The sequence below is a fragment of the Helianthus annuus genome, chromosome 11 (assembly GCF_002127325.2).
Source record: "Helianthus annuus cultivar XRQ/B chromosome 11, HanXRQr2.0-SUNRISE, whole genome shotgun sequence".
Lineage (NCBI taxonomy): Eukaryota > Viridiplantae > Streptophyta > Magnoliopsida > Asterales > Asteraceae > Helianthus > Helianthus annuus.
The window spans coordinates 33,814,887-33,829,606 of NC_035443.2; the positions used below are offsets into that span (position 1 = coordinate 33,814,887).

Sequence of the window (14,720 nt, forward strand, 5' to 3'; positions counted from 1 at the left end):
AAACTTGGTGTTAGTTCGCTGTGTATCTGACGGAAGTGGCCTCCGAGTGTTCTCCTTCAGATTATTGAAGATATACCGAGAAATGTTGAACGGCTTGTTCAGAATCAGCGCCGTAAACAATCCCGTCAAATCAATAGGAGACAAATCATACCCAGAGAGCTTGTTGCTTAGGCAATGAATGAGAATGTGCAGAAGAAACTTATATCGAAGAGGCAGAAACTTCTTGTTGATTTGATTGGTAAGAACGTTCTCGCTGTACTTAATCCTTAACAATAACCCACGCTGACACTGTAGCTCTATAGACGTTGGATCTTCAGATTTATCTCCAAGCCGAAGACGTTCTCTGATAGAGTTTTCAGTAATGACCACGGGCTTTTCAGCGACTACTGCCCTGATTACTTCCTTTTCATCCACCGTTTCAACCACAGCTGTATTCCAGAATGCCTTGATGTATGACTGATAGGCGACATGCTGAGTTGTGATAGCGTAGTTGATTCGCGACCGATGTAGATACTCCATGATTCCATCAAACTCTGCACTGACACTTCCTTCAGGTTGTAAATACGCCACCATGTTATGTCTAGATTCAGACATAGCTTCCAGCTCTGATTTCACCTTCTTTGTTGGCTTTGCCCGCTCCTTTTTAACCTTTGGTGCCATCTCTGTGCATCAAAAACGACACGTAATAAGAACAGGTCAAACAGTCAACATTGAGTTTCACACTTAGAAAAATTTTCAATTTCTTGAAAATTTCCTAAGTGTTGAAGCTATCGAAGGATACACTGTATCCATCGAAGGATGAAATGTGGCACGAAGGATGATAATCTGCTCAAAAGATGTTAGACAGGCTCGAAAGATGTCACTTTTCTTGAAGGATACAGCCTTATCGAAAGATCATCTTTCGGAAGATCAAGAATTTGAAAGATGTCTTGATCCTTCGAAGGATTGATCAATCGAAGGATGATCCTTCGATATGTCTAACATGTTTCGAGATATCTAATATCTTTCGAGACTCACCTCGAAGGATGTTGTTCAACACATCTATCGAGGTGATGACTCATCATCATCCTTCGTTCCGGCACTGTCCATCGGCGTATTTCCGGTGAGTTTTATGTTTAATTCCGGTGAGTTTTAATTGAAATTTCGATGATTTGGTTTACGTTTTGTTCAAATGTGTTCTGTGTCATCAATAACAACATCATCCACTATTTCAAAACATCAATGATTTGACCAAAACCGGACATAAACACAAGCCAAACACTTAAACTTTACCCAAAACCCTAACCTCCCCTGTTTTAATCAACCCAAACATTCAGTCAACAATGTTCAATCTAAACAACATAACATCCACAAACAGATACAGTAGCATCACATAATCACAACATCACTGACTCATAACCTAGACATTCAAAATCTTACATGAATAAAACAAGAACATTAAAGAATGAATCATGATCAATGATATGTTTATGAAGTTTTGTTTTGATGTTTGTTAATAGATTAGAGCATAAACATCCTACCAAGATAATGTTATCAAATCCTGATGAACGAACAAGTGATTTTGAAATTTTTGGCAGAGTTTCGAGAGGATTTTGAGGGTTTTGAAAAACTGATAATGACAATGATGAAGAAGACACCTTTTTATACTCCACCTCGAAAGTCGAACCGTCTCGAAAGACTCGAACCTACTCGAAAGATGAACAGTGGTCTCGAAGGATAACTTCTGGTTCGAAGGATCCATATAAGGTTCGAAAGATCCAGATATTTAAAGGATCTGGATCGAAAGATACCAGATATTTATGGATCCTTCGAAAGATATCCTTCGATCTAAAACCATCTTTCAAGTGGTCTGGTCAAATCGAAGGATCACTTGGTCAAATCCTTCGTTGACCAAGGTATCTTTCGACTAAAACCATTGACTTTCATTGACTTTCTTGACTATCTGATCTTTCGAGGGCCATTGCTTCCTCGAAGGATCAGATTTCCCACCAACACTTTGGATTTTTGGGAATTTTCAATTTCCACACTTCAAATTTTGGAGATTTTTCAGGAATGACCATTTTGAAAAGTTGTCCGTTATGAAGTTCTGCAAGGTTAATTTTATGAAGTATCTCGGCTTGTCAGGTATCGGATCGAGCACCAACATCAGTTAATCAAAAATAATGTTTAAATTGAAAATCTTTTTGGATTTTGTGGTTTGATAAAATAAAAGGTAACAATTTTAAAATCCTTTGAATGTTATCAAACGACATCACCGCTAATGTCGTGCTGATATGCACCAAACGACAAAAACTGTTTAAAATAAAGCAGTAAATAAATATATACAAACACAACAATATTTTTGCGAGTTTCTGGCGAAGAGAATCATATCAGCTTGCGGTCTTTTGTCAAAACACACTTCCTTTTAAAATTCTTTTACAGAAGCGGATAAGTATTCTACCACAATTACCGATATTGTTGTCCACTTAAACTCAACGATCAGGTGTAATCATAATACAATGAGATACGTTTAAGGTATGATTTATACTTACTGACCGGTGTTCATCCACTCACGACACATTCCCGTATCAAGGTATGCACGAGAATTCATCATACTGGGGAGTATACCGTTTATCATCCGTTTTTGACGTGTATATATATACAATGTGAACAAGTCACTTATTTGAATTTGAAAACAAGCCCTATGTGATAGAATCACTTATTGATGAGGAACTTGATTTTCGATGCATGAGGGCACAGGAGCAAGTCCGTGAACAGGTCAGTACTTCCGTACAGCAGAGAGACGAACTTGACTCCCGGATAAATGTGATATTTTATCACTTATTTTGTTGGACATGTGATTGTTTATCACTTATTGAGGTCGAATGCAGTATGAGATATGTACACGTATGTATGGTATCATGGAAGAACTTAGACTTTGTCTTTTATAGAAACAACCATGATACCCAGATGATAAACAGCATAAACCCCGAATATCTCAGAACCTCGGCAATCTATCAAACGAAATTTCGGTACCAAGACCATATGCCAATGAACGGTTCCCACGCGGTTTTCAGTCTGTTATGTTTATATCTCCTGCATACTTTAAAATGATCGTGAGTCTACCGGTACATCATTAGTAGAGCTACTTATCATTTTCTTTTTCTTTTGATTTCTGGAAACATGTTTCAACCGACCTCTGATGTAATATCACTTTCTCTTATATTGCCAAGAAACTCATTTTTGTTTTTCTATTGTTTTTGTGTTTTTCTGAATTTTCTCCCCCTTAAATGCAGAAAGTAAATAAATTAAAGACATATTTTTGTATTTTTGTGGTTTTTCAATGTTTTTGTATTTTTCTTGAAACTTTCTCCCCCTAAAATTCAAAAATAAAGAAAATGAAAAATATTTTTGGATTTTTGGTTTTTAGAAAAATATTTAGAAAAACGATTTCCTGATGTCGGTTACTCTTGCTTCACCTTAATGCCGTTTACCAAAAGTAAATAATCAAATCTTGATTTATCAAATGCTTTGGTAAAAAGGTCGGCACGTTGGTGGTCGGTATGAATATGAACCACATCGATAAGTTTCTTTTCAAAGCAATCACGTATGAAGTGATATTTAATATCGATGTGCTTCGTTTTCGAGTGCTGTACAGGATTTCGAGTGATCTGTAAAGTAGCCTCATTATCAACATAAATAGGAGTAGTTAGAAATTCAAAACCGTAGTCCCGCATCTGTTGTTGGATCCATAGAACCTGGGAGCAGCAACTAGATGCAGCAATGTATTCCGCTTCACATGTAGACGTGGCCACACATGTCTGCTTCTTGCATTGCCAAGTGACTAGGCGATTGCCTAAGAACTGACATCCTGCTGTAGTTGATTTTCCATCTTTCTTGCAGCCGCCGAAATCAGAATCACTGAAAGCTTTAAGATCGAAGTTATCATCCTTAGGGTACCATAACCCAGTGTCAGGGTAAGTCTTTAGATAACGAAAGATCCTCTTGACAGCAGCGTAGTGAGAGACCTTCGGATTCGCTTGATACCTAGCGAGAAGACAAGTTGGATACATGATGTCGGGTCTTGATGCGGTGAGGTACATTAAAGATCCAATCATAGCACGATAGAGCGAAGAATCCACATCATCTCCTTCGTCATCCGGAGTAATTCCATGATTCTGAGGAAGAGGAGTAGAAATTGGCTTCGAATCGGACATCTGGAACCGGCTCAAGATGTCCCCGACGTACTTGGTTTGATGAATAAAAATTCCAGATTCGGATTGATTTACTTGCAAACCCAAGAAAAACGTCATTTCACCCATCGCCCTCATCTCGAATCGATCTTGCATCACCTTTTCAAATTCTTTACACAACTTATCATCGGTAGAACCAAAGATAATGTCGTCGACATACACTTGTACCAACAGAAGATCTTCACCATTCTCTTTGATAAAGAGGGTACAGTCGATCAAACCTCGTCTAAAACCATTGCTGAGCAGATAGGTAGACAACGTTTCATACCAAGCCCGAGGTGCTTGATGAAGACCATATAACGCCTTGTTTAGAAGTAAAAACCTGTCAGGATGTAATGGATCTTCAAACCCCGGTGGTTGCTCGACATATACTTCCTCCTCGACTACTCCGTGTAGAAAAGCACTTTTGACATCCATCTGGTACACTTTAAATTTCTTGAAAGATGCATAGGCTAGAAAGATTCTAATAGCCTCCAGACGAGCAACAGGAGCATACACTTCATTGTAGTCAATGCCTTCAATCTGACTAAAGCCTTGGACAACCAACCTTGCTTTGTTTCGAACAACAATCCCACGGTCGTCCTTTTTGCACTTGAACACCCAGCGAGTTCCGATCTTTTTGTAGTTATCGGGCCTATCAACCAATTTCCATACGCCCAATTTCTCAAACTGCTGAAGTTCTTCTTGCATTGCTTCCACCCAGGAATCATCCTTCAATGCCTCTTTCGAAGATTTTGGTTCTTCTTGGCTAACGTAGCAGGCAAAGGACCACTGATTCTGTTGTCCCGATTCTCGTATCTCAGCATACAAGCCAGCATTTTCGTTGTTTCTGATTTGATTTCTTGTCCTTACACCACTGAGAACATCACCTATTATATTCTGCTGAGGATGAATGTTATGAATTCGGGTTTCAGTAACTTGAGGAACTTCAACATTTGACCTCAAGTTAGTGATATTTAAATTCCCGATATCATTCTGAAGCTGGTGAGTTGTAGAAGATGATGCATTTTCTTCTTGGATAATTGGCGCAGACACTGGATCCGTTGCTTCTGAAGTACCTTGAACCGGACGCAGTGCTTCACCATCATTTGCATCAACATACTCCTCATATTCCGATGACAAATTGTAATCGACAGCATCATTAAACACCTCATTTGAAACGAGATTGTTGACAGAAGAAGATGCTTGTGAGTCAACAATGATTGGACGAGCTAACTGAGAGCCAGTCGCATTCTCGCTTTCAGACAACATTTGAGCAATTGCATTATCATCATCAAATGTAGGCAGATTGAATGAGTCGAAAAGACCATCATAGTCGAACATCCATGGTTCACCAGAAGGCTTCGGAGGATTAGAAAATCTTTGGACTCTTACTTCACCCCATTCTTCAATCCTTTTGGTAGTCAGGTTCCATACTCGCAGATTAGGAGTAGCATACCCAAGGAAATAACCTTCGATAGCTTTGGCACCAAACTTCCCGTCAGGCTCAATCATGGTACATGGTGCACCAAAAGGTTCTAGATATTCCAAGTCAGGAGTCTTCTTGTGTAGGAGTTCGAAGCACGTTTTTCCATATCTTTTCACTGTGAGAACCCTGTTTAACGTGTAGCAAGCCGAGGCAACAGCTTCAGTCCAGAATCGAACTGGAAGCTGAGACTCAACTAACATGGTTCTTGCAGTCTCTATTAAGGTTCTGTTCTTTCTTTCAGCGACTCCATTTTGTTGTGGAGTGTACCGAGAGCTGTATTCATGAAGGATTCCTTTTGCAGTGCAAAACTCATCCATAACCCTGTTTTTGAACTCGGTACCGTTGTCGCTTCGAATTCGCCTCACCTTTAGAATATACAGATTTTCCAACAGGGTGATCAAATTCTTCAGAATTTCTGGAGTCTCGCTCTTGTGGACCATGAAGTCAACCCATGAAAATCTTGAGTAGTCATCAGTAACTACCAAGCAGAAAACTTCTCCGTGCACACTCTTGTGTTTGACTGGGCCAAAAAGATCCATATGCAAACGCTCGAGTGGCATGTTGACAGTGTTAACCTTCTTCAGTGGATGAGATTTCTTGGTCTGCTTTCCCTTTTGACACGGCACACAGACATCTTGAAGTTGAAAGTGTTTCACATTGACACCTCTCACCAAATTGTTTTTGACAAGGTGATTCATTTTTCTGAGGTGAATATGACCCATTCGTCTGTGCCAAGAGATTGTCTCCTTTTCAGTGGCCTTTGAAACAAAGCAAGTAACTTGTTTGGAATTTGTTACTGCTTGGCTCATGTCAAGGACATACAAATCATTCACCCTTGGTGCTGATAAGAGAATCCATTCAGCGGGAATCTTGAATCCTGGCTTCAGCACATAACAACCGGCATCATCAAAATGCACGGTGAACTTCTTGTCGCAGATTTGAGAAACACTCAAAAGATTGTGATCCAATTGCTTCACATAATTGATCTTGTCGAAACTCACAATCCCATTAGAGATCATTCCCTCGCCGGTGATATAACCTCCCTTGTCGCCAGCAAATGCAACATATCCTCCTCTGATACTTCGCACATCGAACAGAAGACGATAGTCGCCAGTCATGTGCCTGGAAGCCCCACTATCAACAATCCAGAGACTATTAATAGTTCCTCCTGGAGCCGCCTGCACATGCAATTAACACATCAGATTGAGAGGGGGACCCAAGCCTTTGTTGACTTGGGTCGTCCTTGATCATCAAGGAAAGTGATCTCTATCACTTGATGATTAGGAAATAAAACCTCTGGTGCTCCCCCTGAATTCAATACCTGTTTTTGTTTCCAAGCTTGTTGACCTCTACCAGTATTTGTATTAATTGTTTTTGAATTTACTGGTTTTACGTTTGCAGATTTAGCTTGTACAGGTTTCTCATCTTTGACCTCAGATTTCAAGGCCTTCTCAATTACCTTTTTGTTCTTTTGTTTCTCCTTCTTTTCCCTTTCTTTCAAGACACGTGGGTCTTGTTTCGGGGAAACCGGTTGTTTTTGGTAATTGGTTTCTTGGGGAGCACTTGTTTTTCCTTTCAACTTTTTCAAGTATGGGCAGTATCTTACGATGTGCCCAATTGTTCCACATTCAAAACACATTCTCCGCTCTACAAACCTGGGAGAAGCGTGTTGATGACTCGACTGAGAACCAGAGACTGAACTTTGTGGTTTAGATGTACTTGGACCTAAGTCACATCCATTTGTGTGTTGGGTATAATTGTTCTCATCATTTCTCTTTAAAATTCTAACTTGTTTTATGAATTCAATGTTAGATTTATTTTGAAATGTTTCCAGTTTGTCCGTACCCTTTGATTCAACAAAGTTCATTTTCTGTTCTCCTTTCTTGACAGGAGCTCTCTTGTTTTGCACCCTAGGAACCTTAGGTTGCTCAACCCTAGATTGTAGAATTTTGGGTTGTGCAGCCTTAGGTTGAGGAGCTTTAGGCTGTTTAACCTTAGGTCGTTGAACCCTTGGTTGTTCAGTTTTAAGCTGCTGAACCTTTGGTGCTTGAGCATTCTTGCTTTGAGCTCTCTTTTCCTGTACCTGCCCCTTACCCTTTCCAGAATTCACTTGTTGTTTTCGCTCAGTTGACAGTTTTTGATTTCCGTATTGTTTTCTAATTACTTCACACGGAACTGGTTCACATTGAGTGACAGTGATTTTGTTACCTTTGTTTCCCAAAAACTTGTCAGTTCTTCCTTCAAAAATTTTCTCAATTAACTCTTGATTTACGTTTTTGATTGGAAAATCTTTGTCAGAATAGATTTTACTGTCTCCCTTGAGCGTATACAACAAGTTATTCTTTTCAATGCTAGGAACATTTGGCTTCATTGCCTTTGGTGTTTCAATCTTACTTGGTTTCACCGGGGGATCACACAAGATGTGATTCTCAATTGGAATTTCGGGTGCAACCAAGTTAGACTGTGGTTTCTCATTTTCTTCAGATTCATCGTCTGAAGAATCAACATCCTCAATGATCGGAGGACTCTGTTCCTTAACAAACGATGAAGTTTCCACCTTTTCAGACTCAGATTGCCCTGAGGATGATGTACCTGTTTTGAACCCGAGACCTACTGCAAAATCATCGAGATTGAGTGGCACTGTAGGTTCAAAACGGGGCATCTCCTCGTGATCAGGCAACTTGGAGTAGTTATGATTCATTGGAGGAGGACATGATTTGAATCCTACCCCAGTGAATTTCTCATCCTTCTTTTTCTTTTGCACATCAATAATGTGATCCAAAACATAGCGGGAATTGGAATAACTTTCCAATTTCTGCTTGATTGTTTCACATTCACACTTTGCTGTGGCTAACTCAACCATCTGTTGCTCAATTGTGTCAATTAAATTGTTATTAGCATATTGTTTTCTTAAAACAGCCCTTTGAAGTTCAGAAACATCATGTTTAAGTGACGCAATTGTAGCTTTAAACTCTTTTTCATTTCTTGTCAAAAACAAGTTAGCCTCTGTTGCCTTTGAAAGATCCACAATCAATTCTTGATTGTGTTTGTGTGTTATTTCAAAAAGACTTTCTTTTTCTGCATATTCTTGACATTTAGCACATTCAACATTAGCAGAAATAGGTTCAGGCTTAGAATCACATACCTGAGAGGTTTGTCCTTCAACATGAGCCATAAAGGCTGTACGAAAAGAGAAAGATCCGTCTTCAGAGAAAAATTGAGAAAGCTTCTCAGAAGTTCCAGCAGCTTTCTGACAAAGAATAGATCTTCTCTTGCATAAGGCTTCAGCATCAGCCAATAACTCATCAACCTCCAGATCCAAAGCATCACTTGATATATCACTAGCATCAAGTGATTCCCCATCTGAACTTCCACTGTAACCCGAGCTATCTTCATCCTCAGAAGATTCACCAGCATGCACGGGTTCTTCAACTTTTTCAACTACCTTGGCATAACAAGCTGTGCCACCATTACCTCCTTCACCAAGCTGAAGATTCCAGTTGCAAATCTCGTCAGCTTGAACAACTAATCCTCTGTGGGGATTAGAGTTTGCAGATCCAGAAGAATTTCCTCCCACGGGAACTATTTGTCTGTCAGAATTGTTCTGTTGTTGCTGAGGCTGTCTTTGATTCCTAAAAGGATTCTGATTGCCTTGCTTGGCTGGTTTCTGACATTCCCGTTTGAAATGACCTTTTTCACCGCAGTTGAAGCAGGTGACAGCATTTTTATCAAAACCATACTTGGTGTTGTTGTTGCTTTCCAAGTTGGTTCTTCCTGTTCTCTCCATAAACTCTTTAGCTCTACGAATAGCACTCGCAAGAGCCCACTTTATATCCATCATCTCGAACTATTCTTTATCAACCTGTTGATAATCTTCGTTGGTCAGGTTGATATTTCCAATTTGACCGGCAACCAACCCACAATAAGCGCTGACCAAGGTATTCAACATCTCCATATGTTCCTTGGCTATCTCAACACTGACTTTTGAGAAATTGGAAGTATCCAATCTGACAGTGTTAGGGTTGGAAGTAGCTTGAAAGCTTGAAGAACTTCCATAAAACCCTTGTTGTTGTGGTTGTTGCTGTTGAGCTCTGTTTGGATCCAGGAAAGGTGGTGGAGTGAACTGAGGAGCTGTCTGTTGCACATACTGTTGTTGTTGAGAAGAAGAAGAATCTGGTCTTGAGAGCATAGTATATGCTGAAGGATCAAACTGATTTGCTGTTGACGGTCCGGAGTTAGAAAGAAAAGCTGTTTGAAGCTTAGCATGTTGAGGAGCTGGCTTATCTCCTTGAATACCACCTGCAATCCCAAAATACACTTCTGGATTTTGAGGAGTGATTGTTCTTTTCGCCTTGAGCCTTTCTTCAACATCTTTATTTTCTAACTTCTGAATTAGCTCATAAATGGAGATTGTATCTAGAACACCATTTTCTTTGAGAATCTCGAGATAACTGCTCCACTTTGCTGGTAAACTATCAGCAAATCTCTTAACCATTTCTTGTGGAGTGGCGGCAACTTTGAAAGCAAACATTTCACTCAACAGATGGTGAAATCTTGTAGACAACTCTGTTAGACCCTCATTCTCCATGCAAGTAAAACCTTCAAACTCTTTCTTAAGCAGTTCCTGCTTGATCTTCCTTGATTGAGCATTTCCTTCACATCTCATAGTAAGCATATCCCACAATTGTTTTGTAGTTGTGCAGTAGACAAACTGATGGTATATGTCTCTGTGAAGCGCTTGCGTGAGAATCATAAATGCTTTCTTCTCCAACTCGAACTTCTTTTTATCATCATCGGACAGGCTGCTGTAAGTCTGAGGATTAGATCCTGCGACTTCTAACTCATTCTCAAATTTATTGAAGAAACACATCCATAAGTCTTGGCCTTGTCCTTGAACATACGTTTTCAATCTTTCTTTCCACCAACCCCAATCATTTATGTGATTAAGCTTTGGCGGCTTTGTATTTGTACCCGTTTCATTATCATTTTGCATCATCGCTTGAATACTGCTGCTTTGATTTGTAACTAAGGCCCACTGATGTGCAGATATCATGGCAGCTGAAGGTGGGGTAATAGCCTGCATCCAAGCATTCTTGAAATCTTGATCAGATTGAGAAGTAGATGATTGCGTATTAGATGATTGCGAAGCCAAAGATGTCATAGTCCACGCGGATGGATCCCATTGACCGTTTGTTCCCATTTTATATTTAATATATTAGGTGAAAATTAATTTTAGAAAAATTGATTTTCACAAACTATGTTAAACAATTTCGAAGGATAACAAAACAGTCGAAGGATGTAGGATCGAAAGACCTGAAATTCACAAACTGTTAAGTCTAAACAAATAAGACTCGAAGGATCCACGAAAGATCACACCTGTTCGAAGGATCAACAGTGTTCGAAAGATCACTGTTGAGATTCGAACAATAACCTCGAAAGATGAACTTGAAAGATTCACCTATACGAAGGATCCTTATCTTTCGAAATGAACAGTAACTCGAAAGATGATCTTTCAAAAAGATTCCTTGACTCGAAGGATAACCTATTGACTTCGAAGGATGTTCGAAGGATGGCTATCTTTCGAATCTCCTTGATCGAAGGATGATCTTTCGAGATCGAAAGTTATCTTTCGATGGTTCTGACACAAGGACAGAAAGTACGACAGGTTGGTGAAAAGTTGATGTGGTAGGTGACCAACTTTCGGCAAAAGAGTATGATCTGACAACAACTTTTCCCAAGCAGATTTGACTTTCAAAATAATACCCAAATAGGAAGGTTCTTATCCACACCAAGGCAACCGGATTTTTGACCGGAATAATGGCCGGAAAAACACAAACCTTTTCAAATATGATTTTTAAGTTACCCAAACCTTCCCGTAACACACCCGGTTAGTTTAGAACACGTTTTTATGGTTAAAACTGCAGAAAACACACTAAAAACGGGTGCTAAACCAAGAAACTTTTTGTCCAAACACAACCAAGTCTTGCACAAAAACCCGGTTTTAACAAGGAAAAGAGCCACGGCTCTGATACCACTTGTAGGTCCCTCAGAGGTTGAGGTTTAACCTATTCCTTGTTATGTTTAACCCACTAGCAAGTGCGGAATCCAAGCTAGCAAGCAAACCGGAGTTTATATGAAAGCAAAGTGAACAAGAGAAAGAGTAGACAAGCAAGTATCAAAGTTTTCTCTTGTATTTCAGTGGACACGGTTACAGACCTTGACCAAACTGAAAATACACTCTTACAAGACTTGGGTTCACACACACAAAAGCTCTCAACAATGAACACTAACTTGGACAGAACTGCCTTTGAAGTGAACCCTCATGGATATATATATACCCATTTTAGACAGACATGCACGAAGGATAGGTATTCTGGTCGAAGGATCATCTATCGACCAGAAGTACCTTCGAAAGATATCGAAGGATCTCAACATACCTCGAAGGATGGTATATCCTTCGAGGTCCATCAAAATCCATCGAACCATCATCTTTCGAGGTCATCGAAGGATACAATCTATCCTTCGATGACATCCTTCGAAGCATCTAATCTTTCAAACACTAAGTGTTGATGTTTGGCCAAGTCAAACCAGGAGGATGGTTGACTTGGTCAAACACGCATTCCAACACATATACAAACATACAAAGACGTAAACACAACAGACAAAAGACATCGTTTTATACATAACAAAATACAGACAAAGTACAGACACAAAGTGCACCAACAGTTACCTATTTTATTTGTTTGGGTAATGAGATACATAAGAATTAACGAATATAAAAAGTTTAGATAAAATAAATAAATGCTTAAAACCTATGATGAACAACATAAACAAACGAACAAACATGAATGAATGTTCACGAACACATTACCGAACGTTCATGAACGCAATTGAACGGACAAGACATCGGTTCTTGTTCGTTCATTTAACTAACCTAACAGAATTTCTTATTCATGTTTCATTAACTAAACGAACGAACGTAAATGAACTTCTCGCCGAACAATTCACGAACTGTTCGTTGAATGTTCGGTTAGTTTATAGCCCCAGTTTTAACCGTTAATCCATGTCATATGGCTTACTGCTTGGCGTTATCCAGTTTTCGCCAAGAACTTCCCTCGCGCTCTCTCTCTCTCTTCCACCACACTACCTCTCTTTTCACATCATATTTCTCTCTCACTATAAACACCCAAAATCTCCTTGTTGGAGATGACATTATAGTACTTCGATAATTATTCAAAATCTCAAGTTATTTAGTGTACAACAAATAAAGAATAAAAAACTTTCTAGATTAAAAAAGCATTGATAGCATATTAATGAAATATGCCAATCAAGATCTTGGGTACGCTTTAGAGGAATCTAGGCCGTGTGCATTCAACTGGAAGACCATTGGGAAACCGGTTGTAGTCGTTGCAGTAGTTATAGATCATGTACTTATTTTGCACCCACCTGATCCGGTTTCGCCCTGCTGCATCAAGTCCTTGGGTACGCCATGCTTGGTTTTCATTTCTCGAACTTGTTGACTTTGAATCGGGGCTCACTTTGTTGGCATTGGCATTGAATTTCCTATATGAAGCGGTGAAAGGTTCCTTAGTCCAGTCGGTCTTCACACGCCCACCTTGGGTTGCCCAGTCATCGGCATTCCACAAGCTGGAATACACCTTCATTGGTTGGCTCTTAGGAAAGGAGACCCCAATAGCCTCATGGTTATTGAACACCCTTAGTGGGATGTCATCTATATAAAAACTACAGCAAAAAGGATTTATTATAATATCAGTATTCATATTAATATTCAAAAACTTATGAGAAAAAACACTAATATATATGTTGGATTCAATACTAACATGATTCTTTGTGAGTTCCATAGGATAGTGTATGTGTGGAAGGCTGCAGTAGGGTCGAACCAAAGGTGAAACTGCTGTTCTTTATCTCCTTTCCCCTGCGAGTACACATTGGTGTGGATGGTGTAAGGGTTTCCTGTCGAGTTGCCCAAAAATTCAAAGTCTATCTCGTCACGTCCGGTGCTTTGTGATGACAACTGATATGATTCAATACAAAGGCATGCTTTTGGTCAGCCATGGTAAATATATTACTAAAAGTGGACATAATATGAAATAGTACTCACATAGAACGTGGTGACAGTGCCAGCAGAGTTGTCAGGTACTAGTTTGAGTTGCATGTCGAACCTTCCAAATAGATACTCGTTCTTGGACTGAAAACCAGAGCCGGAGTACTGATCAAGTGAAAGATAAAGATCCTGACCACCATTGAGAATTTTAGCACGTTCACCACCAAAAGTGATGTCCATTTCATCACAAAAATTGCCAGCAAATGCGGCTACTATTAAACATGCAATTGTTAGAGCGAAAGCACCATATTTAGAATTTGAATAGTCTGGCTGTGCCATTGTTATTTTCTGAGAGAGGTGGTGATAGAGATGGATAGATGTTATGGGAAAGATTTGTGGGGAAAAGATAGCTTATATAGGTGTGGTTAGATCGACAATTTGCATGAGGAACTAACCAGGTCGTTATAGAAGGAAGCAATTAGTTTAGGAGTATACCAATCTGAAAATGACTAAGATATATAAACTTGAGTTTGCGCGTTCCAGCTCATTAGTGTATTGAAAATATCTTATTTTGGTAAGAAGAGCAGCTGTTGTTTTTCCCTCCATATGCGTGCCAAAAAACAAGTCCCACCGTTGAAAAGTAATAATATATTGACCTATTTTCAAGTAGTTATTTTGAAAAGGTTAATATTATGTTTTTCTTACTTTGTAATCAATTTTTAACTATTTAAAACGTACGTGTAACCAGTGACGGAACTAGAACATTAACTCAGGAGTATCCCAAAAAATTTTTTTTACCGTACAATCATACAGTATTAAAAAAACAACAATACATAAATAAAGTAAAACAAATACCTAATAGATTTGTCCTCTTCTTTTTTTTTCATAGCTTGAAATCGTTCCATCAGATCGTTATCTTTTACTTCACGTAAAAAATCATTTTCGACCGCACAAA

General features: G+C 39.2%; 1 protein-coding gene across 1 annotated transcript; it reads right to left on the reverse strand.

Moving 5' to 3' along the window:
- Positions 1 to 12,883: 12,883 nt before the first annotated feature.
- Positions 12,884 to 14,234, reverse strand: LOC110889983 (xyloglucan endotransglucosylase/hydrolase protein 24). The gene is made up of 3 exons (XM_022137557.2): positions 13,823 to 14,234; positions 13,542 to 13,735; positions 12,884 to 13,443 (listed from the first exon to the last, which is right to left on the reverse strand). The coding sequence occupies exons 1-3, from the start codon at positions 14,102 to 14,104 to the stop codon at positions 13,047 to 13,049; spliced, it is 873 nt and encodes a 290-aa protein (XP_021993249.1). The 5' UTR covers positions 14,105 to 14,234; the 3' UTR covers positions 12,884 to 13,046.
- Between the last annotated feature and the right edge of the window lie 486 nt (positions 14,235 to 14,720).

Coding starts and splice junctions, on each gene's coding strand:
- LOC110889983 (XM_022137557.2), bottom strand. CDS start 14,104: ATGGCACAGCCAGACTATTCAAATTCTAAATATGGTGCTTTCGCTCTA. Junction 13,736..13,822: donor GCACTGTCACCACGTTCTAT/GTGAGTACTATT, acceptor GAATCATATCAG/TTGTCATCACAAAGCACCGG. Junction 13,444..13,541: donor TGGAACTCACAAAGAATCAT/GTTAGTATTGAA, acceptor TTTTTGCTGTAG/TTTTTATATAGATGACATCC.